Below are 27,774 nucleotides of genomic sequence, written 5' to 3'. Positions count from 1 at the left end.
TCTTCTTCTTCTTCTTCTTCTTCTTCTTCTTCTTCTCTTCTCCTCCTCCTCCTCCTCTTCCTCCTCCTCTTCCTCCACCTTCCCCTTCCCCTCCCTCTCTTCCTCCTCCCCCTTCCCTACCCCCCTTCCTTCTCCTTCTTAACCAATACCTTTCAAAATTATTTTCCTTCTCTGGCCTTGTGTTTTCATCTGTATAATGGGAATGAAACTTGTGCTAATACAAGGCCTGATAGTCACATATTCTCAGTTAACACCTCTCCCAACCCCTCAGCCTTGACTAAGGAATTTCCCCAGGCAGGAAACTTTCTGCTTGCTTGTGTTTTTAAAAACAAAACCAAACAAAACAGGTGCAAAACACTACAAAGACTGTTTCCAGCATCAGGAACTCTGTAGGTGCTTAACCAATGTGCAACTAAGTAGATCTCTGGTTGTGCGCTCAGACAAAAAGCTGCAACAGCTGCAGCAACAGGGACCCTGATACCACCCCTACAAATCCCTTTCATCACCACCTCCTAACCCAAGGCGCGGGAAATATTTAAAACAATTTTATTCATGAAAATATGCTGTACAATGCACTCTACACGGCCTCGACACGGCACACACGCACACGCACACGCTGACGGCACGGCCACAGTACACTGCCTACGATACGTACGCGCCGGGGACGCCGCGCCCACCGCCCGCCCCGACCGGACACTTATAAATATGGGAGAGAGGGGCCAGGACTGGGGGTGTCGAATTGGGGGATGGATCTGGAACTGAGGCCCGCTGGAGAGGCTGTGACCAGTACTGAAGGAGTGTGGGGTTGACTGACAGGAGAGAGGAGGTGCCAGGACTGGTTAAGATGGCAGACTGAACCAGAGGGTAGCTGAGGACCAGAGGACTGAGCGGAATGGATGACCAAGATAGGTGTGAACGAAGAGAGTTGCTGGCTTCGTGTGGCAGGGCTATGGCCAGTGAGGGAAAGTGTCATTTGAGAACCAGATTGGAGCTGGGTGGCCTAAGCGTCGCAAAGGGCCCAGCAATAGGAACTGAAGATTCAGAAACGCCCCTGCCCCACTTCCTAGGGGGCTTCCAGGGTCAGCATCCACAGTGGGCCATCCACCTCGCTCTTCCCCACTCCCACCTAGCCGGACCTCAATCATCTCTCCCAGGCCTCCAGCCCCAGCAGGAGGTCTTAGGAGTTCGGGCAGGAATGGCAAGGTGTCCCAGCCGCTCCTTCCCACCTCCCTCTGCGCTCAGCTCGGAGGAGTGTCTTCACCTGGGCTGGGCCTCCTGGATCCTCCCGTGGAGCTGGGTCGGGGGAGTGGGGACCCGGGAATCGGGATGGGAAGACAGAGGCCCCAAGGGGACGGGACCGGGGCACCCAGGCTGCGCAGGGTGGCCCTCAGCCCGGCACCCAGCTCTGGTTAGGGGGCGGTGCCCCGGCCAGGCCCGGGGGCGGCGGAGGCAGGGCTGAGTCGAAGTTGAAGTCCATTTCGTCGCTGTCCATGAAGTCGTTGAGGATGATGGACTCGACGTCACACTCGAGGCTCCCGCTGAACATGTCGAGGTCCAGATCGGCCGGGAAGCGGTCCGGCCCTGCACCCAGAGGCCCGGCTGCTGCGGCCGCGTAGGGCCCAGGCAGCGCGTCCAGCAGGAGGCCGCCGGGCGGACCCCCGAAGGCTGCAGCGTGGGCCGGCGGGGCCAGGCCGGCGGCGCCCGCCTCGCCGGGCAGCGTCATAAGGCTGATGGGGTGGGCTAAGGCACTGCGCGAGGGCGCCGGCGGCGCGTAAGGGGCCGCTCCCTTGCCCGGGTAAGAGGCTGCCGCGCCCGCCAGCGCCAGCTCCCCGGGCGCGCCCAGCAGCGGGCCGGGCCTCGGCGCGGGCGGCGGCGGAGGCAGCAGCGCGGGCAGCGCCCCGGGGCGGAAGGGCGCGGCGGCCGGCACGAAGCTGGCCTGCTTGTTCTCCTGGATGGTCTGCATGGGCAGGCGGCGCAGCGAGCCCAGAGCCGGCGGCCCGAAGCCCCCGCCCCCGCCGTAGGCGCTCGCCTTGCACCCGCCGAAGTAGGAGGGGGTTCCGGCGCGTGCCCGCGGCCCGTACGCGTCCTGCGCGCCGTCCAGCAGGGCGTCCGGCAGCCCGGCCACGCCGCCACCGTGCAGGCCCAGCGGACCTCCCAGCTCGGCCAGACGCGGCAGCTCGCCCGGGCAGCGCGCGCCCAGGGCAGGCGACAGCGCGCTCGCAGGGCTTGGGTACATGAGTGGCGAGGACGGTGCCAGGGCCTCCAGGGCCTCGTCGTCCTCCAGCTCGGCCGCCTCCCCGAGCAGGGGTCTCCCACTGCCGCGGAAGTCAACCCACGCCTCGTAGTCGTCGCTGGCATGTGAGGCCGGGCTGGCGGCCCACTTGGCGGAGGCCGACAGGGGCCCTGGAACCGGTGCGCCCGGAGGGCTGTCGTCGGGGCTCCGCTCCGGCAGGTGCAGCTGCTTCTTCTTGCTCGCCTTGCCCTTGATGCGCAGGAACTTGGCCCCGTTGTCCATGGACACGGCTCGGCGCCGCGGGGTCTTGCCCGTCTTTCCGCCCTCGGGGTTCAGCATCCACCATGAACTCTTGCCAGTGCCCTCGTTCTGCACGCGGATGAACCGGGTGTGCAGCGACAGGTTGTGCCGGATGGAGTTCTGTGGCCGGAGATAGGGGCATGGGTGGCAGGAGGAGGAAAGTGAGGAAGTCAAGGGAATCCAGGGGGAAAGAGATGGGAAGAAAAAATAAGGGGAGGGGGGTCGGAAAAGGATGAGAGGAAACAGAAGGATCGATGGGGTAAAGGGAGATAAAAAGAGAGTGTAGGTTAGGTACCACGTTGGACAAACCCAGAATCCTATCCTTAACCCCAAATATGCCCCTGGCCCGGCCCTGCCCCACCTCCCAAGTAGACACTGCCAGAGGGCAGGGCTGGGGCTTAAGGGATAAGACCCACTTTGAGTTCTGTTCTGAACCTGTGCCATCCCTCAGCAGGACCCCATCTTCCAAACTCAGCCAAACCTCTGGAGGGGCTGGCTAGACTGTGAGGGCCCCCCAGCAGATTATGTAAGGGCTCATGCCACTACCGCGGCTCATTTGTCCGCCCCCCTCCCTCCCCAGCCTGGCATGGAGCCAGGAGCCCGAAAACCCAGGGCTCCAGAAATCAATCTCGCGGTGACTGATTAAGCCCTGTTTAGAACTAATTGCTCTTTCGTGTGTGGGGAGAATAAATTACCTGCTTTAATTTCGTGTCTTTAAAATGCAACTGCAGGTAGAGAGGACTGTTAACCCTTTGTGGGAAGGCCTGGCCAGAGAAAGCCGAACAGGCTGAGGTGGGGACGCCCAGGACAGGCATAAGCCTATAAATCCGAGACTTTTTGGAGATTGACCCCAGGATTATCTAAGGAGACCTCAGAGCTACTCCTGTGTCCCTCTGACCCACCTGGCTCAGCTCTGTCCTCAAAGCCCCTACCTTGTGAGACCTTTATACAACTTCTCACACAGTCCCCATTTACAAGCAGGAAGACAGCTTCGAGCAGCCAGAGAAGCTTGTTCAAGTACCATAGGCCTGCCAGCTCTCAAGTACCTCTTGGCTTTACCTCTGCCACCCCACCCATATGCTCATCCTAATTTCTACTGTGCCGATCAGTGTCTTCAGGGGCACTACCTGATTTGGACAACCCTGCCCGGAGGACAGAGGAAGGCACAGTGAGCTCATAGCTCTACCATCCTGACCACGACAAAAATCTGGTGTAGAATTTCTGCTGGACCCCCTTTCTGGTAGCCTTGATGTTCCTGTTCAGGCACTGTTGTACAGACAGCTTTGGCCTGGCTAGCTGAGGATTGGACAGGATGCCTGGCTATTTGGTCACCTGGCTGTGTGACCATGGCTATGCATGTCTCTGAGCTACTCTGAAACACACACTGTGGTCATCACCATCTCCCAAGGCTGTTGGATCATTACATGAGCTAATGGGTGTGGTTCAATGTTTGTGAACACCCCAGGTGCTCCGAAACTGCTCTGTCTGGTCAGACCTTACCAGTGGACTCATCAAACCTGCTTGGTCACCATCTCCTCAACACCAAGACTCAAGCTATGCTAGTCATCAACCCCTTGGGGAGGACAGCATTACCCCATTTTGTCCACCACATGACAGAAGCATGATGTAATTTGCCCACAGCCCCACAGCTAGGCAGTGATGTCAGGCACCACTCCAGCTCTGCCCAGACCCCTGGACTTAGTCTTAACTTGCTAATCCACATAGGCACACCCTAACCACTAATCTGCCAGGGTTCTCCCTCCTGTCCCCAACAGTCTCCATCTTTCCAGTTCCACCAGGCTGGCTGTCCCTGGCACTTTATGGACCTGGGAGGCAACAGCTGGAGCTTGTCAGCCTTGCCCTGCCTGGCTTCTCCTGAGGCCCAGTGAGGAGGGAAGCTGGACCCCCAGGGAATGATGTTCCCTCAGGTAGATACTCCATTCCCTGGCCCGCCCATCCACCTGGCTCCCTGCCCCTCCCCCACACCTGCGTTCAGTTCCTAGGAGACCTCAGCGATCTTCCCCCTAGGACTATCTGCCTTTCGAGAAGCTCCACCTTCTCAGTCCTGCTGGAATGGAAGTCAGGCCGCACTGCTTTCTGTCATGGGCCAGCCTGGCTCAAAGTGCTGGGGCCTCAGGAAGAACACTGCCGGGTAACTGCACCTCGACAGTCCCAGTCCATTTGGCCCCCAGAGCCCCAAAGAACTTATCTTCCATAATCAGTATGCTAAACCCTGTAGGGTCAGGGATTGAAAAGCTTAGTTCCAAATGAAGAGGGTGTGGCTCGGAGACACTGAGTTGCCAAGGTCACGAAGCTTGTTTGGCACAAACCCAAATATGATTTCAGGTTGGTCTTTGTAGAGGACATTCCATTCTGCCACGGGCAGGGAAGGTCAGAGAGCTTGCAAAGACTCTGAGAAAGCCAGTACTCCCATGCAGACCATGCCCAGGAGCCACCCACGGAGAAGGCTGCTGCAAGGTCAAGACTACAAGTTCTGTGCTTCCTCTTTAGAACTTTGCAAGTGCTTCAAACACACCCCTATTCTTTATGACCTTAAAGAGGCCCATGAAGGTTTGCCGCTTTCTCCCCTTGCCTCCACCCTGGACTCTGCCAGGAGGCTGGGAGTTCAAGCCCTAGCCTCATGCCATGGCTCTCACAACCCAGGGAAAAGAAAGAACATAGCCAAGCAGGATTCTTTTTTTTTTTTTTTTTTTTTTTTTTTTCATAAATGAAACCTGGTGTGAATCTGAATCATTATACACTCGAGCCCTAGTGTGGGGAAGCCCTACCCACTCAGCACCTTCACTCTCCATGAATGAGGCCTGTGGAGGGGTTCTGCAAGCCAGATGGATGGGGCAGCTGAGCTCAGATGGGTGCCAGGTTTGCCCAGGGTTACCCAGAGGGGTGGCCTAGAGCTGAGGCCTCTGACTTCCAAGCTGGGCTCTGTACTAGATGTGCACCAGGGCTATGCCCCTGAGAGAGGCCCATGCCCTGCAACTTAGTGTATCTCCTTAGACCTAGACACCTGGTGCCAATCAGAGCTCCCAGCCAAGATCCAGTGGCAAGCACTGATGACAACTCTGGCTTGCCCACAGGGCCTCCTGGGAGGCCAGAGGCCATGAAGGAGGTGAGGGAGGTAGAAGAGGGAGACGCCTCTGCCAGGCAGCAGTAACCAGGGCTCCCTCTTGGAGTCGCTTAGCAACCCACCACCACAGGCACGGCCCAGGCATGCCCAAGTTCCCTGGATGCCCAGGGCTGGGCTCAGCTTCTGGGGCCTCCCACATCCCACATGTACAGCTAGGCTTGGTCTCCTAAAAAAGATAGGACCTCCCTGATTTCAGGCCCCAGGGAAACAGTATAGGGCCAGAAGAAAGGACAGCAGGTTATACTCATGCCTTCCCTGTTCTTCCTCAGAGCCTGGTCCTGGGTGAATACTCTCCTGGGCCCACCCACTAGGGAGAGAAGCCTGGCAAGAATGGCATATGGCCAGGTGCATGGGCTCTGGCACTGGATCCAGATGTCAGTTTCAGCTCCAACTCACAGAAGTGGTACAACCCTGGAGCAAGGTACTTTGAAGTTCCAGTTCCTTTAACAGCTATGGCTTCCACCTTTGCTTCCCTGCAGCCTCTTCACACAATGATGCTTAAACACCTGAGATCCTCCCCAACCCCCAGCCCTCCCCCATGCCTCAATGAACAAAGGCCCAATCACAAGCCTACACACCCTCCCTGACCTCTCAGGTGTTCCCCTCCACATTCTCTCCTTTGCCTCCAACCTGCCAGGCCAGATGTCTTTCCCTCTAGATGCTCACAGAATTCTCTCATCTCCCTTTCCCCAGTCTGAATTTTTCTAAGGCTGGCCTCTTCTGGGTTAATTCAAGTTCAAATGAGTGCCTGATGAATAGTAACTTGAGAATCTTATATCTGAAAAATGCTCCAAAATCTGCCAATTTTTAAGTTATAGCTCTCAGACTTGTGGGATAGGGATGTTCCAATTCTATGCAAATATCCCAAAATCCAAAGGAGTTTTGTGTTCAGTAACACATCTGTGGCCCAGCATTTGGGGTAAGGGATACTCAGCCTCTGTATAACTTGTTGATCATTTTCCTACTGTCTGATGGCCTTATAAGGGTAGTGACGTATCCTCACCCCATTTTTTCTTTACTTTATGTATTCGGCATATACTAGGCACTTAAAAGTTGGTTCAGTGAAGGAATAAGAGACATACATACATGATACTGGCTTGTAGGGGGATCTGAGTGAACTAGCCCTGGCTGGCACACAAAAGGGACTTTTCTGAACTAGGTTAGGAAGCAAACTCAGGATAGAATGAACAAACAGCAAGCAGGGATGCAGGAAAAGTCAGGCCCACCAAAGTGGAGAAAGGACAGGCTTCCCAGCATGCTGAAGAAGAGCTCACAGACAGCTACTGACTCTCGGGTCTCCACCTGCTCCCAGATTGCCCCAGGCTGGCTCACACCCAGACCTCCCACAACACCGGTCCCCAAGGCCAGAAGACACACTGAAAGCTTCAGCAGGTCAGAATGACCTCGACCTTGGCGCCTTCCCCATGGATAGGGTCTGATCCATCTGGCGGTGACAGCTCATCTATCCGTCAGGACACCCTCATCTATTCCCAGGACACCCTTCGCCCAAGAGCAGTAATGCATTCATCTGACAGCACAACCCCATTTATCCAGCACACCAGTCCCATTTATCCAGCAAGTACAACCTCATTTGCTAACAGCACTCCATTCACCTGACGGAGTCCCTCATTTATCCACCAGGACACTCTCATTTATCCTCCAAGTCGGACACGCTTCTTCCTCCTGTGGTGTGGCTGTGTTCTCCGATGGTGCAACCCAGCCGATCCAGCAGGACGTCATCTCTCCTACAAGTACACTCCATCCCTCTGACAGTACAACCTCATTTGTCTAGTAATGCAGCCTCACCTTGCCTCCTAGTACCCCCTCATTCCCTGACAGTACCACCTCGTTTATCTTGTGGTACAACCTCATTTCTCCTTCCCGCACAGCTTCACTCCCCAACAGCTCAACCTCATCCAATCTTACTTCTCCAGCCAGGACCTGCCAGGTTTCAGCAGAGGGGAGGGGAATGATGAGTGGAAAGAAGAGAGCTCTGTTCCCCCATTTGGTGTCCCTGCCTGCAAGGGGCTGCATCGTATGATACTTGAACTATATGCAACTTTTCCAGACCAGGGGTACGGACTTTGCCTTTCAAGTGGCTTGATCTAATCAGAGCTCTCATCTCTCATTCTGTCCCCACTAGGATGATAGAGGCCAACCGGGTGGATTCTGGGATGCAGCCTTCCTTGCTCTCTGCTGTGGTCCTGTGATCCTGGGAAGGGGGCATGAGAAAGGCCCCCCCCTTGGGGGGCACATTCAGTGGTATGCTGGTAAATGTTTGACAACCAGCACTCTGTGGGTGGGTGGGGGGAACCCAGTTGATGGATTTGTAGCTGTTACTGCTTTGTGGCATGAATCCTCCAGTCATAGCCCAGTGAAGCTGCCAGTGTGAAGTCACAGAGTGAAGAACTGGAAAGAAGTGTGCACAACCGTTCTTGTGAGCCAGCTCAGCTCATGCATTCCATTGGCATGTGCTTCTAGTACTGACATGGGAGAGAAGTGTCACCTGCTACATGCCAGGTGTAGGCAAGGTTCTTTTATCTTGACAGTCATGTCACTCATGTCCCCACAAGAAGAGACCATGGGCTTACAAAGGGAGACATTGAGGCTCTGGTGAGTTTAATGTTTTAGGTTGAAGCCCCAAAGCTGGACGTGAGGAAGCGAAATTCAGGTCTCTGGTTATTAGCTTTCAAAGCCTATGCTCTTCCCACCCTGCCCCCCCCCACTATGGCAGGGGTCTCTGTTTGATGTCCATCCCAGTAGCTGTCCCTGTCTTGGCTCACAAGCTCAGGTTTTTCTGGCTTTCCTCAGAGGCAGGATATGTAAACTCTGTTCCCACTGCCTACTTCCAACCCAGCACTGTCTCTTGCTCTTCTTGGTCCCTGGGGGAATCCCAAGATGGTTCAGTCCTGGGTCTTCTATTATCCCACTGAACAGCATCAAGTGCAGAGTCTCCACAGGTTCCATCATAGGCAGAAATCTCAACTCAGGCCCTCCCTTCAGAGACTAACCTTATCTGCTAGATGGTGACAATGACCCAGCTTCAGAGCTTCAGAGACACCTGTGGGTCTCCACCCCCAGTTACAGCTCCAGCACGCATAGGGAGGGTTCCACAGTTCCAGCTCTCATCCTTCCTGGTCCAAAGGTCCAGGAGTAGACCTGACCCTATGCCTTACCTTTCACTCTATTTCTAGAGCCCCCACCTTTCCAGGAGCACACATCTGAGTCAGACAGACCCACAATTGGGGGTGGGGTTGCCCTTTTGTCTGGGGTGGAGTTGGGATGTTCTGGTTGATGACGTCAGGATCGAAAGGTCATGTTTAAATCATGGGTACTAAGGTCTGCTAAGGAGGAGGGGTAAAAGGGCAGATTGGGGGCAAAGAGCCACAGGTGCCCATTAGTGGGCTTAGGGTCATCAGGACAGTAGTGAGCAGCCAGGGTCCAGGACGAATCAAATATTGAAGCAAGACACGAAGTCAGGCCCAGAATACACAGCTGTATTCCTCTCTCCCTCCCATCCCCTGACACAGAAGAGCTCACATAACTAGCCTGGGCAAAGGGCAAACCAGCAATAGGAGTCCAAGCTCACTCCTGCCCCACAGCCTTGGGCACCAGTACAACTCCAGAGAGACACTCAAGAGCCACACTCCCCAAGACAGCAGACCTTTCTGGGCTTCCAACCAGCATGTCCACCCCTGATGCCTTTGCACGCTTTGTTCCCACATTCGTGTCCCTCCCTCTGTGCCCACAGGTTCTATTCTTTCACCAGGCCTGATCTGAGACCCTTCTGAACCCTCCCAGCAGCCCCGGAGACAGTGGACCGCCCCACAACACTGCTAACCACAAATACTGGAGTTCAGCTATCTGTCTCCTCCACTGAAGTTTGTGAGGTTTACAGAAATGTGGAGGAAGGAGGGAGTCCTCAATAGTGTCTGACTTGTGAAGATTCCACTGAGCAATTCCTAAGACCCTGCCACCAGCTACCAGGGTCCTCTTGAGCTTCCCTTTTGGCAAGGTCTCCCCAGGGGCTCCTGCTACCATGGCCTCCTGTGCCTTCCTCAGAGCTTTCTGGCTTCTCAGGAGAATTCAGCATAATTGGGGGAAAGACTACTTTTTTCTTTTCTTGAAATAGGATCTCGCTATGTAGCCCAGCTGCACAATGTCTTGGCTTCCTCGGTGCTAGGATCACCACGCCTGGGTAAGATACCATATACTAAATACTATCACTTCTTTGTCTTATGTTATGACTATATCGCCAAGCATTTGAGCCAACCTTCTGAGCTCAGCACCCTCTTTTGACAGGTGCCAATCCAGAGTCCCTGCTCTGAGATGCCTCTAAACGGTGTTTTTTTCAACCTGTGGGTTGGGACCACTTTGGGGTCTGCATTATCAATTCATAACAGTATATTACAATTCACAACAGTAGCAAAACTAAAGCTATGAGGCAGCAATGACATAATTTTATGGTTGGGGGTCACCACAACATGAGGAACTGTGTTAAAGGGTCACAGCATTGGGAAGGTTGAGAAGCACTGCTCTAAAGAGAAACCTAGGCCTGGAAGAAGCTCCAGGATTGACCTGGAACAGAAGTGGAGCTGACCACCTGGCTCTCGGCTGCCCCTCCCGAGAACCCCTAACTGCAAAGCCATTCAGACTTGGCGCTGCACCCCTCTAGTGTGACCACCTCCCTTATCTGCGGGCAGCTCCTCCCTGCTCCCCTGCCCAGGCCCTGGGAGCAGCTGCAGTGACCTCACTTAGCCCTGCCCTGGACCCAGCTCTGGGGAAGGCCTAGCAGCTGTGCCCGAGCCCGAGCCCTGCAGGCTGGCTCCTGGGGGAGAAAGAGGAGGAGCAGGCATAGTGCCAAGAGAACCATCTGCTCTCCCAGGGGCACAGCCACCGGCATAGACACTGGCCTTGCCCCCGGGGGCTGCCCTTGGCCCTCTATTTTCTTGACAAGGGACTCCAAGAGCCCAGGGCAGCCCACCCAGACCAGGGCAGCAACCTCATTTGCCATCTGTCTCCTCCTGAAGCCTCAGAGGTCCTTTAGGACATACTGGAACACCACAAATGTCCACTGGAAAAAAAATGGACAAGTGCTTGGGTGAGCTCCAGGGCCAGAGGCCAGAGGCCAGAGGCTGGACTGGGTGTGCTAAGTGTGGCTGCCCCGGTCCGTCCGGCCTGGCTGGCTTTAAGTCCTCACTCTCCCTACTGGGGCCTCCATCTTCACATCTGCTTAGCTGGCAGGTGCCTCTGGCAGAGGGCAAGCCCCTCCTCCCCAAGGCCCAGCTCAGGTTACAAGAGGAGGTGGTGGCAAGGCCAACTGAGGACAGGGGAGGGGACAGGAGGGAGAAGGAGGAGGCCTCAGAGCTTCCCAGATTATTGGAGGAGAACCAGGAACCAGAGTAGGAATGGTCTTACCCAAGATCGCACAGCCTCGCAGTGGGGCAAAGAGAATCCAGTAAACCAGGAACAGGTAGCCCTAGGCTTGAGAATTACCTGGAACAAGTGGCTTTCTTATCTGTGAAAATGAGGAGCCTTGGGGTTGGGGATGTGTGTCAATGGGAAAGTGTTTGTTGCACAAACACTAGGACCTGTGCTCAGATCCTTGGTATCTATGCACAAGCCAGGTGTGGAAGCCTATATCCATAACTCTAGTACTTGAGGTCAGAGATAAGTAGATCTGTGGTGTTCACCAGCCAGACAGTCTGGGTAAAATGGACAGCTCCAGAGTCACTGAGACCTTGTGTCAAAAAACAAGGCTGTGAACAATAGATAAAGGCACCTCACATCAATACCTGGCCTTCACTCACTCACACACACACACACACACACACACACACACACACACACGGCCTTAAATCTACTCTGTATGCCTCCCGAGGCCACAAGGAAGGTTCTAGAGACTCAAAAGTAATGGATCAGAGGAAGGCAGAGGCAGAAAACCAGGTTCCAAAATACTCACATGTTGCACTCAGGGACCAGAATAGAGAGGAACTCTTCTAACACACACACACATTGACACACATGCATACATTCATACACACACACACACACACACACACACACACACACACACACACACACACACACCCCTTTCAGGGATATGCATAGGGAGTCCTGCTCTATACACTGGCAGATAGCTCTTTTCCTCATAGAGCAATGAACAACAGTAGTGACCTCTGATAAGACTTCTTGGGGACTCTATAGGTATCTTTCCTGACGTTCTGAGAAAACTCAGACATAGCCCTGTCATCTCATTTTGTAGAAGAGGGAACTAAGGCTGAAACTGCTCAGAACTACACAGAATGTAAACAGAACTAGGCTCTACTGATACCCTTGGCTTCGTAAGCTGCTTACTACACACACAACCCAGTCATTCTCACCAGAGTCGTAAGACACGGTGGGCTGGCTGCAGGGAACTGAGCCTGATATCTAGACCCTGACACAGGCTCATCTGTTCATCTCGCCCCACCGTGTGCTTGCCACACAAGTCACTCTTGAGTGATTTGTCTGCTGGTGTCATCCCATCTACCACTCCCACCGGAGCACCAGCTCCAGAGTCTGAGCTTGCCCAGCAGTCCCAGGCCCTCTTGCTTTCTTTACTCCTGCTGAGCGCCAAGGGTTTGACCTCCTTGTTTCCCTGCCTCTAAACACCTACAGCTGATGCTCTGACCTTCTGTCCTGTTCTGCCCTGATGGTGTCTGTCCAGCATACGACTCTTCTGTGTCTTCATCTCTCAAGTTTAATCCCCCAGCCCCTCAAGGTCGGAGCCGGTCCTGTAAGCCAGGGAAATGGAAAACTGGCCTGCTCCTGCCTCTGGGGCACTGTCTGCTGGGAAAGGCAGGCTGAAATTAGGGCCCATTCCCCACGCTAGAAGCCTCAGGGCCAAACTTCAAGGGAGAGCACAAAGCCAGTTGCAGGGGCAGAGAGAGGGCTAGAGCAGAGTGGAATCAGCACTGGGACATTGCAGCGCTGCCTGCCACACAGAGCTGAAACCTCTTGATTTCCTCCTCTCTTAGTTTCCTCATCGGTCCATGGGGTAGACAGCCACAACACCAGTATCATGGAGAGACTGTAAAAATCCACTGGGAGACTGTTTTATGCATTGACACATGGCGGGTGGAATTCTGAGCTACATGTGGTTCAAGGTGGCTAAAGCAAGTGTCAGAGGACTGAAGTGGGCAGGAAAGGTTGCAAGGTTGAGGCCAGGCCTCAAGCATCACACTTGGCATCCCAAGGATGGACAGACAGTGCTGGGCTGTACATATGTTGTCTCTCCCATCAGTGGGGAACTAGCTAGGTCAGCGTCTGTGACTGTCACCTTTCTTTACATTCCAGACCCAGAAAGCGTTCTCAGTATCACCCTCCCACTCCTCCCTCTGTCCGGCATCCAAGGCTAGCAGGAGCAGCATGTGCCAGTTCTGGCTGTGGCTGCCTTCTCTCCAACCATGTCATTCTGATACACGGGATGGACACAGGTGCTGGGGCAGGGGCTCAGTCCCCTGAAAACAGTTGGCATGAGGTCCAAGTCCCTAGGGCAGTAGGGAGGAAAGGAGCAGGGCCTCAACTAGGAACAGCTTAGAGAAGCTGACCCACAGTCATAGGGCGGGGAGGAGGAGGCTGGGAGGCAGGGAGGCCACCAGCTAAGAAGTGGCTTCTAATTGACTGGTCATCAGACATGCCTGTTAAAATATAAATCTCAGAGCTCATGCCCAAAGAATTGAGAAGGGGACTGGGAAAGTGTGCTGGTGCAAAGCTTCAGGGGACTCTCAGATGACAAACCAGGCCTGTGGACAGCTAAGGATTTTAAGCAGAGATCCTCAAAGAGAGGTGTTGGCTTCCAGAACCACTGGGATGGTGGCGGCTTCAATCACATTCAAGCACCCTAGCTATTTTTTCTGAAGGGTGTCCCAAGGGATCGACCAAGGAGCACTGCCTTGGTAGGCATGTGACAACTGGCAGGGGGTGTGGGCTGAGATATTCAGTGTCACTTGTGAAGGTGGCAGCATGAAGGTGCCTGAGCAGCGAGGTGGCAGGAAACACAGGTGGGAGGTGAGACCTGGACAAGTCCAGCAGAGGGCCCGGGGACCCAGAGCAATTTGGGCCTGGTTGGCTTCCAGCATGAACCGAGGAGCCTTAGCATCCCAGAACAGATCTCGAAGATCTTGGAGCAGGAGGGCTATGTGGGAGCGAGACCACACTGACAGTGGGAGACAGACGGAGAAACAGGGTAGACACACACAGGACTGCATCCCCATCTATGCCTTCTCCCAGCTATGCCTTGATTTCCTCGACTGCAGAATGGACCTACAAGCAAGTACCTGGCAAGGATTTCAAGAAGGATGGAGTGGGAGAATGTGTGCAAATGATAGGACTGACTGCCCAGCACCCACATTCTCTCCTCATTCCCCTTCCCACGAGAGGCAGCCCCCTTAGAGACCAGGAAGGTTTCTCTTAGTGAGGAGGGAGGCCCTGGGGGTAGGGTGTGGGAGGCCCCACCCCCACACACCACCTGGCCCCCTCCCACCTCCACATATGGGTTGGGGGGTGGGAAGAGGCAGAAAACAGCCAAACCCTCCCAAACAGGAGTGGGTTTCCATAGCAACCAGGGTGCCAGAAGAAGGGGGTGCTCCCGATCCAGCTGTCCCCCCCCCAAGCACCCTTCTCAGGCCCTAGAGCCCAAGCTGATACCCACCCAACACCCTGAGCCCCCCATCTGCCTGCTCTGGGGACAGCTGGGGCTGTCATGAACACTTTCCCTTGTGCTAGCCGAACAGTTGCCACATGGGTACTGCCATGGGTAGGAGCAGGCATCTCTAAGTAGGAGGCTCAGGTTCAAGACTATCCACACCCATAGTCACAGGTGTCCACCAGTGAGAAGTCCGTTCAGTACCATGAACCTCTCGGCTCCTGGTACCAAAAGGTTTCTAAGTCTCAGTGTAGAAGGGCCCAGGGACTGTGTTTAAGGTCCTCTGGACTCACAGGAGGACACCGAGCATCAGAGAGAAGGATTCACTCCAGATCTCACACACTGAATCAAGTTTCCCACAGGGGACCTGTCCACCCTTACCCAGCCCTGACTCCAGAGGACCACACAGAGGACCTGGACACAGTGGGTGATGCTTCAGGGCACTGCTGGGAAGAAGACAAGTCTTTCCAGGAAGTGTCTCCTCAGTGAATGGCAGTCACAGAGAGAAATGCGTCAGCGGGGACTATGGGAGGCTGGTGTCCAGCATCAGACCCTTGGACTTCTTCGGTGACCCAAAGTCTGACCTGAGGGTGGAGGGGGCCCTAATGGGAAGGTGTCAGTCACATACCCTGCTTTTCCCCAGTCACTCAGCCCCAAGTGGGAGGCGGGCACACTTCAGGTGTAGGGAGGGCTGGTGAGTCTGCTGAGAGGTCAGGGAAGCTACACTTAGAGGCTCACTGCTGCTCACAGTTCCTGACCCCTCAGCCCTAGCAAGGCCAAGACAAACCCTAAACCTCCGGTGATGGCTATCATCAGCTGCCACTCAAAAACAGAAGAAGGTGGGTTGCAGGAAGGAGCCCCAACCCTTTCCAAACCCAAACCCTTCCAAACAACAACTAAGGAACCCCCAGTCCTACCCAGTGGCACAGAAAATGCTGAAGTTTAAGGGTTAGAATTGGGTTCTACCACTTAGGGCTGGTACTAGGTATGCGATCTCAAGGCAAGTCACTTCTACATCTGGAAAGTGGGCAGTGGTATGAATCTGGTGGGACATGTGCTTGGTGCATTCACTAGCCCTGTCCTGGGCAGGGTCTCCCTGCATCTCAATTCCTCAGTTCCCCTCAACACTGCACCTGAGTAAGTCCAAAGGTGGAGCCCTCAAGGTCTGCAGAGAGCCCCCCACCCGCATTAAGTGGGGGCTGGAGGGCGCTGAACTTTCGAACCCACAAACCCCCCGCGCCGTTCATTACCTTAACGCGAGTTAAAAATAACCGTCTCATCTCTTTAAATTAGTCTGTCTGCAATTACCGCCTGGCACGGCGCTGCCCGCCATCGTCCCGCTGGAGCGGCGCCAGGTGGCAGGCGGGGCCCTCACCCTGTCTGTCGGTCTGTCTGCTGCCTCTCAGTCCCCCTTTCCCCCACGGCAAGACAACCCTGGAGGCCCCCAGCAGCCCTTCCTTGAGAGCTCCCCAACTTGTGCAGGGTGGGGGCCTGGGTCGCATAGGGCCGGCCCAGGGGAACCGAGAATTGGGGAGGGGGCTCCGGGCACGCCGTCGGGGGAGGGGCGCTGGGAGGCCCGGGAAGCCGGAAGGGCCCGCAGCGCGCCAGCGCTCGTGGGTGGGTGTGAGCAGGTGGCCGTGGGAGTCTGCCGGGCGTGCCAGCAACTGTGCCAGGAGCGGCTGGCACGGGCTCGTGCCCAGGAGGCGGGCAGCTGCCAGCCCCTCGCTCGTGCAGTGAGGGGGGTGAGGACACCCCCCAATCGGGGCTCACACCGCCTCCTCCCGCACCCCCACAAGCTCTTGGGACTGGGGATCCCCGAGGACAAAGGAGGGGGAAGGCGCCCTAGTGGAGCGGGCTGGGGGGGGGCGCTACTCTCCCAACTGCTGTTCAGAGCCAAGAGCAGGACCCTGCTGCTGGCCTCTGGAATCAGCCCCTCTTTCAAGCCCCCTCCCCACCTGGAACTTACAGGGCCAGGCTTGGGCCAGATGGGGCTAGCACCCGCCTTCTGATCCCACCCCTCAACAGCTAAGCTGCTCCAGCCCTTGAGGGAGAGGGGAAGTCCCCATCCACTGGGCTCCACCCCTCTGGGCCTAGGGACAGAAATGGGAGGCGCCCAGGCCTGGTCTGGGAGCTCCCCAAGGACTGGCAGCCAGGAAACACAAAAGGAGTTGAACAACTCCAGAGGCGTTCAGTGGAAGGAACAGCAGGATAGTGCAGCCAGGAAGGCTTCCCGTAAGAGGCCAAAGCCAAAGGAACATGGGGCTTATGAAGGAGCTGAGAGGGAATGGGAGGGTCTACTGTGGGAGCCACAACTCTTGGGCCACTACACTCCTGGCCAAGCCCTGAGCCCAGGCTTGATACTTACTCTCTGTCTCCAGGGGAATGGGACTAGCCCTTACAGTACAACCACAGGTAGTCCTAACTCTCCAGGCCTCTAGTCTGGTTAGGGTGGCCTGAGCCTGTCGCTGTCCTCTGCAGCACTAGGGTCCCCTCTTCTCACCACAGATGGCAATGGCCCAATACATCAGCCTTTCTCTCCCCTTCCTTTCTGAAGGTGACCACTTCCTGCCAGCCCAAGAGCCCTAGGTTCTAGTTTGCAACTGCAAGCACCCCCAGATCCAGCAGGCACTGATCTTCCTCTCTGCCTTTGAACATGCAGTCCCTTCACCCCAACACAAAACTATCTCCCTAATTTTCCCTAACCAAGAACAGACCCCAGATCAACTGCCACCCCCTCCATGGGAGAACATCAGACTCCATCAGACTCTCTAGAATATGGAACCCACTTTCCCCAGCCCCTTGCTCCACCTACCAGCCTTTCCTGTCTCAAAACACAGGGTGTGAATGTGGAAGCTGCTCAGAGCAATGCATCCTGAAGGTGGGGCCAAGAACTTAGGTCCCCTTAAGGGGTCATAGCACACCCCAGTCCCCATGGAATTGAGGTTTGGTACCACTCAGGGTTTCAAGGGCAACACTTTTGTGGGGGATGAAACAGATGAAGGAATAATGGATGCCCGGTGCTGGCACCTGAGGTGTTCCCAGCCTTGGTCAGGCTGAGGTTGAGAGCTGGAGATAGCTCCTCCTTCAGGCTTCTGAAGGAATTGACTGGGAGTGCCAGAAGGAGTCCCAGGGAAGGAAGTTCCAGGAATGAGAGAGAATGGAGGCACCCTGTGGGAAGGTGCAGGAGTGTAACAGGGGACATCCACTGAGGAGACAGGTTGAATTAGATCCCCTCCAGTGTCTGGGTGTTTTTTGGCCAGGACCAAGAGCAAGAGTCCAAGCTTGGGGCTGCTCACCCAGTGCCCCAGTTCAGGACTAGAAGTGAGGTACAGGGAGGACCCATCATTGGGAACTGCAGTCATGGGCAGACAGGAGACTTGGATGCTTGTCCAGGGCTTACTGCTTTCTGACACTCTCAGGAGAGAGTCCTATTACCTCCCAAGGCCTCAGTCTCACAGTTTGAGAAATGAACTCATGGGGCTCAATTATCTCCAAGCACACTGCCATCATATCCTAAGGTTTATGTCCGCCTCTGCTCAAAGCCAGCTGCAGCTCACTCTCACAGGGGCCAGCAAGGCATATTCCAGAGGCTTGGTGGGACCTGGAGAGGTGGGTGACACCTGGATTGGAGTAGGACCTTAGGCAGTTAACTGACTCTTGTGCTCTGGGCCTCAGAGACCTCCCCTATAAATGGTTATAGTAAAACCCAGCTCAGGGACTACTGAGAGCTTTAAAGCTACGGGAAGAGTCTGGCACAGAGCTCATGCTTGCTCAGAACTGCAGCTGTCTCCAGGCTTCTAGCTTCAAATCTCTGCTTCCCATCTTTCCCTAGTCTCCTTCATCCATCTAAACCTGCTAGAGCTCTGCCTCTTACAGGAAGCCCTCCTGATCTGCTCTGGTCCTGGTACTCTTTGCCAATCCACAGCCTCTTTACCACCCACCCATCTCTTTACTTTCGGTGCACATACGCTGATGGCTTCTTGGGCCAGACTCTATGTAAGGTGCCATAGAGTCCTAACACTGACTCCGTCTCTCAAAGGTAAAGGAGGGCGGGAGCAGGAAGCAGGACACACATGATTGACTCAGGATGCATGCCTTAGGGCCAGGAAAAAAAGCTGGGGTGGTTGGGGGGAGGGGGGGAAGAATCCTGAGCTAACTAACAAGTGTTATGGAAGGCTTCTTGGAGGAGGCATTGGGACTCTGTGCCCCTGAGGACAGTGACTACATCTCCAGGAAGGAGTGGAAAGTGGACTCAGCAAACGAGAAGCAGAGCAAGCCCAAGGGCAGGACACTTGAGAGAAAGTTGTGTTCTGGTGGGAGCTGAGCTGCGGGGGACTGGAAAATGGAGGGGACAAGACTCAGGTCTACTTCTATGACCTGGGTTCCTGCCCCATAATGGTCAAGGAGGGCCAAAGAAAATGCCAGCGTACAGGTATCCAAAGAGCTGTGGGCTCCCAGATCAGGACATCACGCCCAAGTGCATCTAGATCTGCCCATGGCCATGGCCCCTGCCCCTCTCTTCAAATTTTGCTGCCAATCAACACCCAAACACCCTCATCTCTGAACACAGGCATGTCTTCCTTATAGTGACTACCTCTCCCACAAGAGGTCCCCTCAAGCCTCCTCACCCTCAAATACATAGGCTAGCCTCATTTCCCAACAAAATGGCCAGAGGAGGAGCTGAACAGAAGCTACAACCCAGTGAAGTCCCCATCCAAGTCTTCTCCCAAGATGGCTCTCCCCTTTCCACTGCCTGCCACTGAGGACTCTCTAGGGGTGCTCCACTCCTTAAGTGCATCTGGGCCCAGAAAGCCAGGGAGGTGGGAGATAAGTTGCCTAGAGTGAGTAGAAATAAACCCCCAGACCTCAACACCCTTCCCACAAGTACCAGCAGGGAGCTTTGAGCACCTCCCCCACCCCATGCTGTACCAGGGAAGCGGCTGACAACACCTGCCCCATGAAAAACTCATCTCGGGTGACCTGCCATGCTTTTCACCCCGACTAGTAAGTGCTCCAGGATGAACTCTGGACACCACAGAAAGAACTGCGGGCCCACGATCAGTTAGCACTCTTCACCATGGGGCGGGCTTCAGGAAGGGCAGGGGAGATTTGAGAGCAGAAAGCAGACTGGAGCCCTGGGTCATGACTCCAGCTCTTTAAAGCGGGTACCCTTGTGGAGAGGGTAAAACAAGTCACACAAAACAAAGGGAGCTCCCTACTGCCCGTGGCCTGGAAAATGAGTTATGCTACTATACCCTCAATGACAGGCCAGGGATATTCCTCTGAGACGCCTCAAAAAGGGTATTCCTTGTCACCCTACCAGACCTCCAATCCCGCGCATCCTTCCTAGGGGACGTGAATGAATACAGCTGCTGCCAGCACGCCCCCCGCCTGTCAACCGGCCTGCCCCACGCCCTGGGCGCGCACTCCATGACCCCTAGGGGTGTTCCAGAGCCCCCCTCCCTGTAGCCTGCCCGGAGCCCGGATGCCCCACCTTCCAGCCGGCCGAGCTGTTGCTGTCGCCTTTATCCTTGAAGTAGGGCACGTAGCGGACCATCCAGTCGTAGATCTGCGAGAGCGTGAGTCTCTTGTCCGGGGCGCTCTCGATGGCTTTGGTGATGAGGTCGGCGTAGGAAAGGTTCCCCCACGCGTTCCGTCGGGAGCTCTTCGCTTTCCGCAACGGTCCGACCTCCGCGCCCAGCGGCGGAGCTGGGGCCATCGCTGGGGCCGTCGCCCTGCGTTCCGGCCCGCAGTCCTCAGAGCCCTCGGCCACTCCTGCGCCCAGCGCCCCGTCCTCGTCGCCGGCCAAGTCCGGCTGCGGCAGAGGCCAGGTACACGAGCGCGGCCGGCTCTGCGGCGCGAAGTCCGGGTCCACGTCCACCTGATGCGCTCGCAGCTTCGCAGCCATGGTCCCGCCCGGCTCGGGCGAGGCAGGGAGGGAGGCTCCGCGGAGGGTGGGCGCGCGGCTCTGGGATCTGCGCGCCCCGGGGAGGCCCGCGGGAGGGGTCCCTGGCGGCGCCGGCTCAACCGCGGGGCGCCATGGGCCGGGGCGCGGAGGCAGGGGGCTAGACGAACTGGCGAGCACGGAGGGAGGCAAAGACCCAGGCAGTGAGGGGGCGGCGGCCCGGGAGCCCAGCGGGCACACACCTCGCCCAGCCCGGCTTCTAGCACCTGCCGCCTGTCTGTGCCCGCAGCCACCACCGCCACCGCCGCTGCCGCCGCTCCGCGGGCGCCAGTCCCGCGCGCGGGCCCCGCTCTCCCCGGACGAGGCTGGCTTGCACCATGCCGGAGCCCGAGCCCGTGCCAGAGCCCGCGCCGCCGCCGCCCGGTGAATGCCGCCGCCGCCGCTGCCGCCGCCGCTCCGGCTCCAGCGCCAGCTCCCGCGCCTGCCGCGCTTAGCGCCGGCTGCACCTCGGGATGGGCGGGGGACAGGGACGGGGCGGGCCCGGAGCAAAAGGAGGCGGGCCGTGCTCGCCCGGGGCCGTGGAATCCTAGCTGACTGAGTGCCCCGCCTGCAGACTGTGGGGGGCGTGGAGCTCCGGCTAAGGGCGACCCCGCCGAAGCCCCGCACGCCACAGCGCCCCCTAGGGAGCAGGCGAGAAAAGTCTGGCGCGACCCCGCCCCCTGCCGGGCTCGGGAAGGGCAACTTGGGGGCGGATCCCGAGTGCTCCCATTGGTGCACAGCGGGGCTGCCCCGCCCACAGCCTTCAAAGGATTCCTCCCAGGAGCGCGTCAGCAGGTTATTGTTACAACCCGGGGTTTCCCGGGGCAACAGAAATGGGGCGTGGCTCAGAACACTGGTCCCTCCCCGCTTCTACCATCCCCAGAATTGCCCCGCCCTCTTCTTCTAGACCCTTGACGTTTCCAAGTCTTCCTTCCAACAGCCAGACCAAGCTTGATCTAACTCTCCTCCCTTCTTTGTGCCATGGACCTGTCTATGGAAAAGGAATGGTTTGATAATTCCTGGATTGTAGGCCAGGCGTTGCCACCACCCTACCTGTTCTCTGTGCAAATGGGGCTTCCTGGGCTTTTTTGGTGCTTGCAAGCACAATTTTAGAGCGTTGGTTCTCAAAGTTCAACGTGTGGCAGGTTTTATCCTGCAGAGTATTAAAACAAATTCCTGAACCCCGACCCTCGAGTGTCTGGCGGCAGGTCTGTGTTGGGGCGGAGACTTCACATTTCTAGCAAGCTCACAGGCAATAGGGACCCCACTTTACGAGGCACTGTCTTCCAGTCTGTGGGAGGTTCTCAAAGGGGCTCTTGGAACAAGTGCTTACCCCCAAAGTTAAGAATGGTTGGGGAGGAACTCACTCATTTAATAGGAATATATTGAACATCTTCATTGTTCCTGTCTCCTTTCAGGGCCCTATGGCAAGAGCAGCAAATGGAGACAAATGAGGTCCCTACTGTATAGACTAGTAGAGGACTCAGATGTTAATCCCATCATCACGTGACCTCACAGGGAGCAGCTCCTGAGAGGTTATGCAGTCCATTACCTCATCCCAGAGGGTACGGGAGGCTAAGTCTCCAGTCACCACTCCATCTGCCAGCCTTTGCTCAGGCTATGCCGTATACCTACAAACATTCCCATCCTCGAGGCCTCCACCAAAACTCAGCTTAAACATCAGTCTAATCCTGGCACTTCTTCTAACTCAAACTCCCTCACATGCCTGACTATTCCCTGCTTGCCCAGATGCTTGCTGCCCTGCCAGTAAACCTTCATGTCCCTTTGGCACAGTATCTTGTTTTGCCAATCAGGAAACTGAGGCCCAGAGTAAGGGAAGCAACCTACCAAAATTAGCATGGCCTGACACTAGACTTCCAAGTCTTAACCCCCTCCTGGCCAGTACCTGGTTCCTGAAGGACTAGAGAGATGGAATTCTCTGGGCAGCAGAAGAGCTGTGTTCTCACCAAGGGGACAGCCTCCTCTCTAAAAACTTCCTTTCCTCAGATTGAAGCCCAGGGAGAGGATGAAAGTGAGAGAAGGTAGGTAGGGCTTTGATTGACAGGCTGGAGCCCTCCCAGGGGCTGGGGGTTGGAGCAAGCCCATCTTGCAGATGACTGGCATCAGCCTGAATCACATTCCAAAGGCAAGGGTAGGTATTGAAACTATGTGCTACCCCCTTACATATACACATGTTCCAGGTGGTTCTGCTTAGGACCATCCGGGGCTGAAATCATTGGTCCCTTCCCACAATTCACAGATGCCCTTCTTGCCTGGGGAGTCAACACTGGCTCTGCTTCTTGAGTTCCCTGGAGGCTAGCTTCTTGCCATCCTTGAAGTCAGGCCTGGCTTTTAGTGTGACATGAGAGCTTGCTGGGGACCATACCATGGCTGGATGAAACTTAGCGGGGGTTCTGGCACAGGCTGTCACTGCAGGGCTGGGAAGCCAGGTTGGCAGAGATGCCCAGAGGCTGACTCAGGGATCTGCTTTGCCCCTGCCTGCCTAGTGGCCACAGCTGCTGCCTGGCCTCTCCTCTGGGGCCTATGTCTGGCACAGTCAACTCCCTAACACACTCACTAAGGCAGACTGACTTTCTTGTTCACTCACAGGCTGACCCCTGCTTACACACTCAGGAAGCAGTCTGCCCGTGATTCACAGGAGTATGGCAAGTCGTTTCGCTGCTGGACACTCCTGTTTTCTACCCTGTTGGCAGGTGTCACCATGGCGCTGCATTCACAGGACACTTGAAGTATGAAATAAGACTCAACAATAGTACCACGCTCAGAATCAGTCCAGAGATGATTCCTATTGTTCACGTGTATTTTCCCCAGCTCACATAGTCTCCACGGCTCGTATGATGAGCACACACCTCCACTCACACTCACTGGCTCCCTTGTGTGCACACTTAGCCAATGCCCTATACTCAAAGTCTAGTTACATAATTCTTATCTTCCCATGGTTTTCTTAACCACTGACTCCTCCCTCCCCTCCCCCACGCAAGCTCTCCAGCTCAGTGTCCTCTCACACAACCCACTCCCATGTCCATTCAGCTCCCTGACAATCTCCCATCTGCTTACCTTTCTGTCTCCTCCCCCACACAGGCATACTTGCTTTCACACCTTCCTCAGCAAGGATGTTCACGTGCACTTTGATGCACACACACTTGATCACTTGCACTGTGTGCTTGCCCATACAACTCTCTTTAATGCTTGCATGACCAGTGCCAGCAAACTCCTCAGTGGTTCAGCTGGTCCACCCCTCCCCACACTGAGCATATATCACACACTTTCCCAATGCATTCATCTTAGTGATCACCCCCATCCTGGCCCTCATGAACTGCTTCCTCTCCTGTCTCAGCCCCTCCCAGCTCTCAGAATAGCCCCTGCCGCCACTGCTGAGCTGTCAAGGCCCTCCAGAGTTGGTGTCCCGCTGCTCTGTGCCAGCTTCCCAGCCTCACTCAGGGGCAAGTAAGGACAAGAGGGTGGCTTCTCTGAGTTCTGGTGTGTGTAGCTGCTCTGTACTCCGGGACTCCTCTTTCAGAGCCCACCTGGAAGGCAGTCAGTATTTGGGGTTGGCTGCTGCTACCTGCACCCACCCTGCCAGGAAATCCTGATCTTCGTCTTTCTCACCCTGTGAGAGCAGAGTCCATCTCCCCTCCATGGGTTCGAAGATGAATGGGTTTTACTTGGATCCAGCTAGACCATGGTAAAACCCATCTGGCCCTCCTAGGATTCTCAAGAGAACCCTCCCCTAAGCCACGGTTATCAAACAAAACAAACAAATGAAAAGAAAGAAAACACCTTCTTGTTGTCCAGCAGAGCCTGTTTGACATTTGATGCCACAGTGGCAGGGGAAAAGAATAGCATGTGGGTGATGTCTGGGGACACCTCTGGAAGCAGGGGGAGGGACTGGTGTCTAGAGTAGGCCTCCAGGTTGGAAGGGGGCTTGTCTGTAGAAAGCAGAGGGGATATCAGGACAGCTGGGAGAACCTCCAGGATAGGCTCATGCCTGGCCCAGGCTGGGACAGTGCCCGGAAGTGGGTGGGGCTGAGCTGAAGAGGCAAGGCTGAAGGGACCTACTAGCATGGGGGCCCCCTTTAGAAGATCTAAGACCACTTCAATTGCTTCCACAAACTATTGCAGGGGCACAGGGTTCCCTGCATCAGGAAAGCAGCTCAAGTAGCCACAGAGAGTTCCAAAGAACCTGATGTTCTCTTTTGGCCAGAGAACTGTCCACCCACCAACAGGGAGAGAGAATCAATGCCAGAGTGAGTCCTTCTTACCGGAACACGAGATCCCTTTCCATCCTGCCTTCTCATGCCCTCGGTTCCACTCAGTACTCACTGAGTGCCAGCCTCTGCGGAACTCCTGACTGAGAATCTAACTCCTTGTGGACAAGAACTTGGCCCATCCTGTTCACAGCTCTGTCCTCAGGGCCTCGAGGAGAGGCTGACACTGAGAAGAAGCACGGGGCAAATGGAAGCATGAGCTCATACTGTTCTTACAAGTATCCGAGAGCCAGGTATGTTTGTTTCTACTGTCTGGATGAGGGAAAAGAGGCTCAGAGAAGGAAAGTGAGACTCCTGCCTCCCTGAGACTCAAACTGTAACCAGGGACCTCTCTCTCTCTCTTTCTCTCTCTGCGTGTGTGTGTGTGTGTGTGTGTGTGTGTGTGTGTGTGTGTGTGTGTGTGCAGGGCATGTGAAGGCTATGCATGCATATGTATGAAGATCTGAAGACAATTTCTGGTGTCAGTGCTTGCCTTCCATCTTGAGGCATAGTCTTCTTTTGATTGCTCAAGGATGAGCACGCCAGACTTGTTGGCTTGTGAGCTCTCAGGGATTCTCCCATCTCTTCTTCCCAACTTGCCTAGGAGCATTGGGGTTACAGACACATCCCACATGGGTTCTGGGGATTCAAACTCAGATCCTCACACTTTTAGTCACTTAGCCACCTCCCAAGCCTTGGGTTGGTTTCTTGTGGTGCATAAGGTATGCTTCTTGTATGGGAAATGAGCCTCTGTTTCCTTATTGTGCAATAAGAATGACTGTCCTTAACTCGGGTATGATCAAGACGCCCAGCCAGAATGTAGAGATGTAACATAGTTGGTAAACTGCTTGACCAGGAGGCACAAAGCCCTAGGCTTCGTTTGTAACACTGCATAAACACATGGTGGTACACATCTGTAGTCTCAGCACTAGGCGGGTAGAAGCAGGAGGAGCAGAAATTCAAGACCATTCCAACTACACAGAGGATTTGAGGCCAGCCTGGACTATATGATTTACAATCTCAAAAATAAAATAAAAGCCAAGCCTAGAGCCCACTATGGAATAAACACAAATGTTTATAAATGTTTATAAACACATGTTCCTATCCCTCACCTTTCTCCTTTGCTGTGTGTTCACCCGAAAGCCCAGCCCTGGGAGTCACTCCTCCTTCTGCCCCGTGTGAGGAGGCACACTCATTTGTGAATGGCTTCAAACAAAAGGGATCTGTTGTCTCACAGAAATGGAAGCCGGAGGTCCCAAGGTTAAGATGGTGGCAGGGCTCTGCAGCTTCTGAAGGCTCTGGTGGCAATGACAGTGCTTATCACTGTGGCCTTATCTTGAGGACACAGCACTATGGTCTCTTTCCCCCTGTTTACTAACATGGTGTTTTCCCAGGTCTGTCTTCTCAGGTCATCTCCTGTTGTCTGTCTCTATGTCTCATCTTCCTTAATGGTGGTGGGGCTTCTACTGTTCTACTATGTCCTCTTAGTTAATTATATTAGTTCATATTTTATTCCCAAATGAGCATCCCATGGTAAAGCTCCAGGAAGGACTTTCATTTTAAGGGGTACAAGTGAACCCAGAAGCAAAGAATCACAGAAACTGTGTGGGATGTGCAGGCAGGAAGGTCTACATTCCAATTTGGCCCGCCTCACTAAGTTGCCTGACTGAGCATCTGAGGTGCATGTCTCAACAGCCTCCCACAGTGGTGACAAGGGAGACAGGGTGTAGGGGTGATAAAATACAGACGATGTGTCCCGCAGCCTTATTGCCCTTCCTTGTGACCTCTCCTCTGACCCTAAGTTTATTATTGTCTCTGATTCAACAGTACTTTGGAGCCACATGTTTTTGGCTGAGTCATTTGTCTCTAACGTGTGTGTGTGTGTGTGTGTGTGTGTGTGTGTGTGTGTTGGAGACAGGTAAGCTGGTCATCTCAAAGGTAGGTGGGTGCAAAGCTCTGAGGTCACTTTGCAAATATGATGTTGTTTGGACTCTCATGAGCCAGTTGTAACCATCAAGAGGAAGCATTAAACAGTATGAGAGTTCTAGAAGGCTGCTTCTTTCTCCTGTGCCTCTCTAGCCAGGTCCCTAGGCCCTCTGAACCATGAACCTAGCAGATTTTCCTAAGCCAATGAGTCTCTGTTTCAGAGCAGCCTCCTGTAGCCAAGCTGGTTGTTACCTCATCACTAGATGCTAGGTAGCTATGGAAAGAGAAAGCAAGCATCAGCCTTAGCAGGCATCTCCTATGTGACCCGAGACTGGCTGCTCACTTCAGTTTTCCCATTTTCAAGGTAGAGATTCAAACAACTAGCCCCAAACTGGGTGGAATTAAAGTAGTTCAAACCCAGCTGTGTGAATTTTGTGAATTTTTTTTTTTTTTTTTTTTTTTTTTTTTTTTTTTTTTTTTTTTTTTTTTTTTTTTTTTTTGGCTAATAGCTTCTTGGTCTTGCCTTGTGTTCCCAAAGGCACATGAAAAGTCCTCCTGGGCTAACTGTGGGCCTCAGGAACCTATGGTAAGAGGCATCGCAGAACCCAAGCCAAGGCTTCTGTTGAATTTGGTAGTTAGATCAAGCAGCTTAAAGGAAGCGGCTAAGAGGAGTAGGGAGGAGGAGGCCCCCTCTGTGCAGGCATAAACTGAGGGTCCTGAAAGTCATGATCTGCACTAGTGACCACTATTACAGTCTATAGGAAATGGGGCATCATCTGGAGAACTGAACATCTCAGTCCCCTGCCCAAGTCCTACATTGAAATCCTCAGCACATGGTGATATGGGCAATTGTTAACTCAGGGGGATGAAGACCTCACAAGGCACAGAACATAGCAATGCCTAGAGTTTAAACTAGTTACCAGAACTCTTTGTTTGTTTGTGTGTGTGTGTGTGTGTGTGTGTGTGTGTTTGTTTGTTTGAGACAGGGTTTCTCTGTATAGCCCTGGCTGTCCCGGAACTCACTCTGCAGACCAGGCTGGCCTTGAACTCAGAAATTCACCTGTCTCTGCCTCCCAAGTGTTGGAATTAAAGGCGTGCACCACCACTGCCCGGCTACCAGAACTCTTTTTTATATCTTGCTACATTAGTCATCATTGACTATGACAATGACAACGATGCTAACATTTACCAAGTGCAGGCACACTTCTTCCTAGATTCTTAACTGAATGTGAGAATCTGACAGTATTTTAAAAAGGACTGCAGAAGCTC

The 27,774-nt window shown here is 54.7% G+C and overlaps 1 protein-coding gene across 1 annotated transcript; it reads right to left on the bottom strand.

Moving 5' to 3' along the window:
* Positions 1 to 530: 530 nt before the first annotated feature.
* On the bottom strand, positions 531 to 20,778 carry Foxo6 (forkhead box O6). Its single transcript, XM_034502938.2, has 2 exons — positions 19,862 to 20,778; positions 531 to 2,653 (listed from the first exon to the last, which is right to left on the bottom strand). Exons 1-2 carry the CDS (start codon positions 20,273 to 20,275, stop codon positions 1,388 to 1,390), a joined length of 1,680 nt encoding a protein of 559 aa, XP_034358829.1. The 5' UTR covers positions 20,276 to 20,778; the 3' UTR covers positions 531 to 1,387.
* Between the last annotated feature and the right edge of the window lie 6,996 nt (positions 20,779 to 27,774).

Source organism: Arvicanthis niloticus, chromosome 5, assembly GCF_011762505.2.
Source record: "Arvicanthis niloticus isolate mArvNil1 chromosome 5, mArvNil1.pat.X, whole genome shotgun sequence".
Lineage (NCBI taxonomy): Eukaryota > Metazoa > Chordata > Mammalia > Rodentia > Muridae > Arvicanthis > Arvicanthis niloticus.
This window is presented reverse-complemented; position numbering and strand designations above follow the sequence as displayed.

Bases quoted from the DNA above. Each gene is read 5' to 3' on its own strand.
- Foxo6 (XM_034502938.2), bottom strand. From the start codon at position 20,275: ATGGCTGCGAAGCTGCGAGCGCATCAGGTGGACGTGGACCCGGACTTC. The intron at 2,654-19,861 runs GTGGGGCATCCG...CTCCGGCCACAG, and splicing joins ACAGCTCGGCCGGCTGGAAG to AACTCCATCCGGCACAACCT.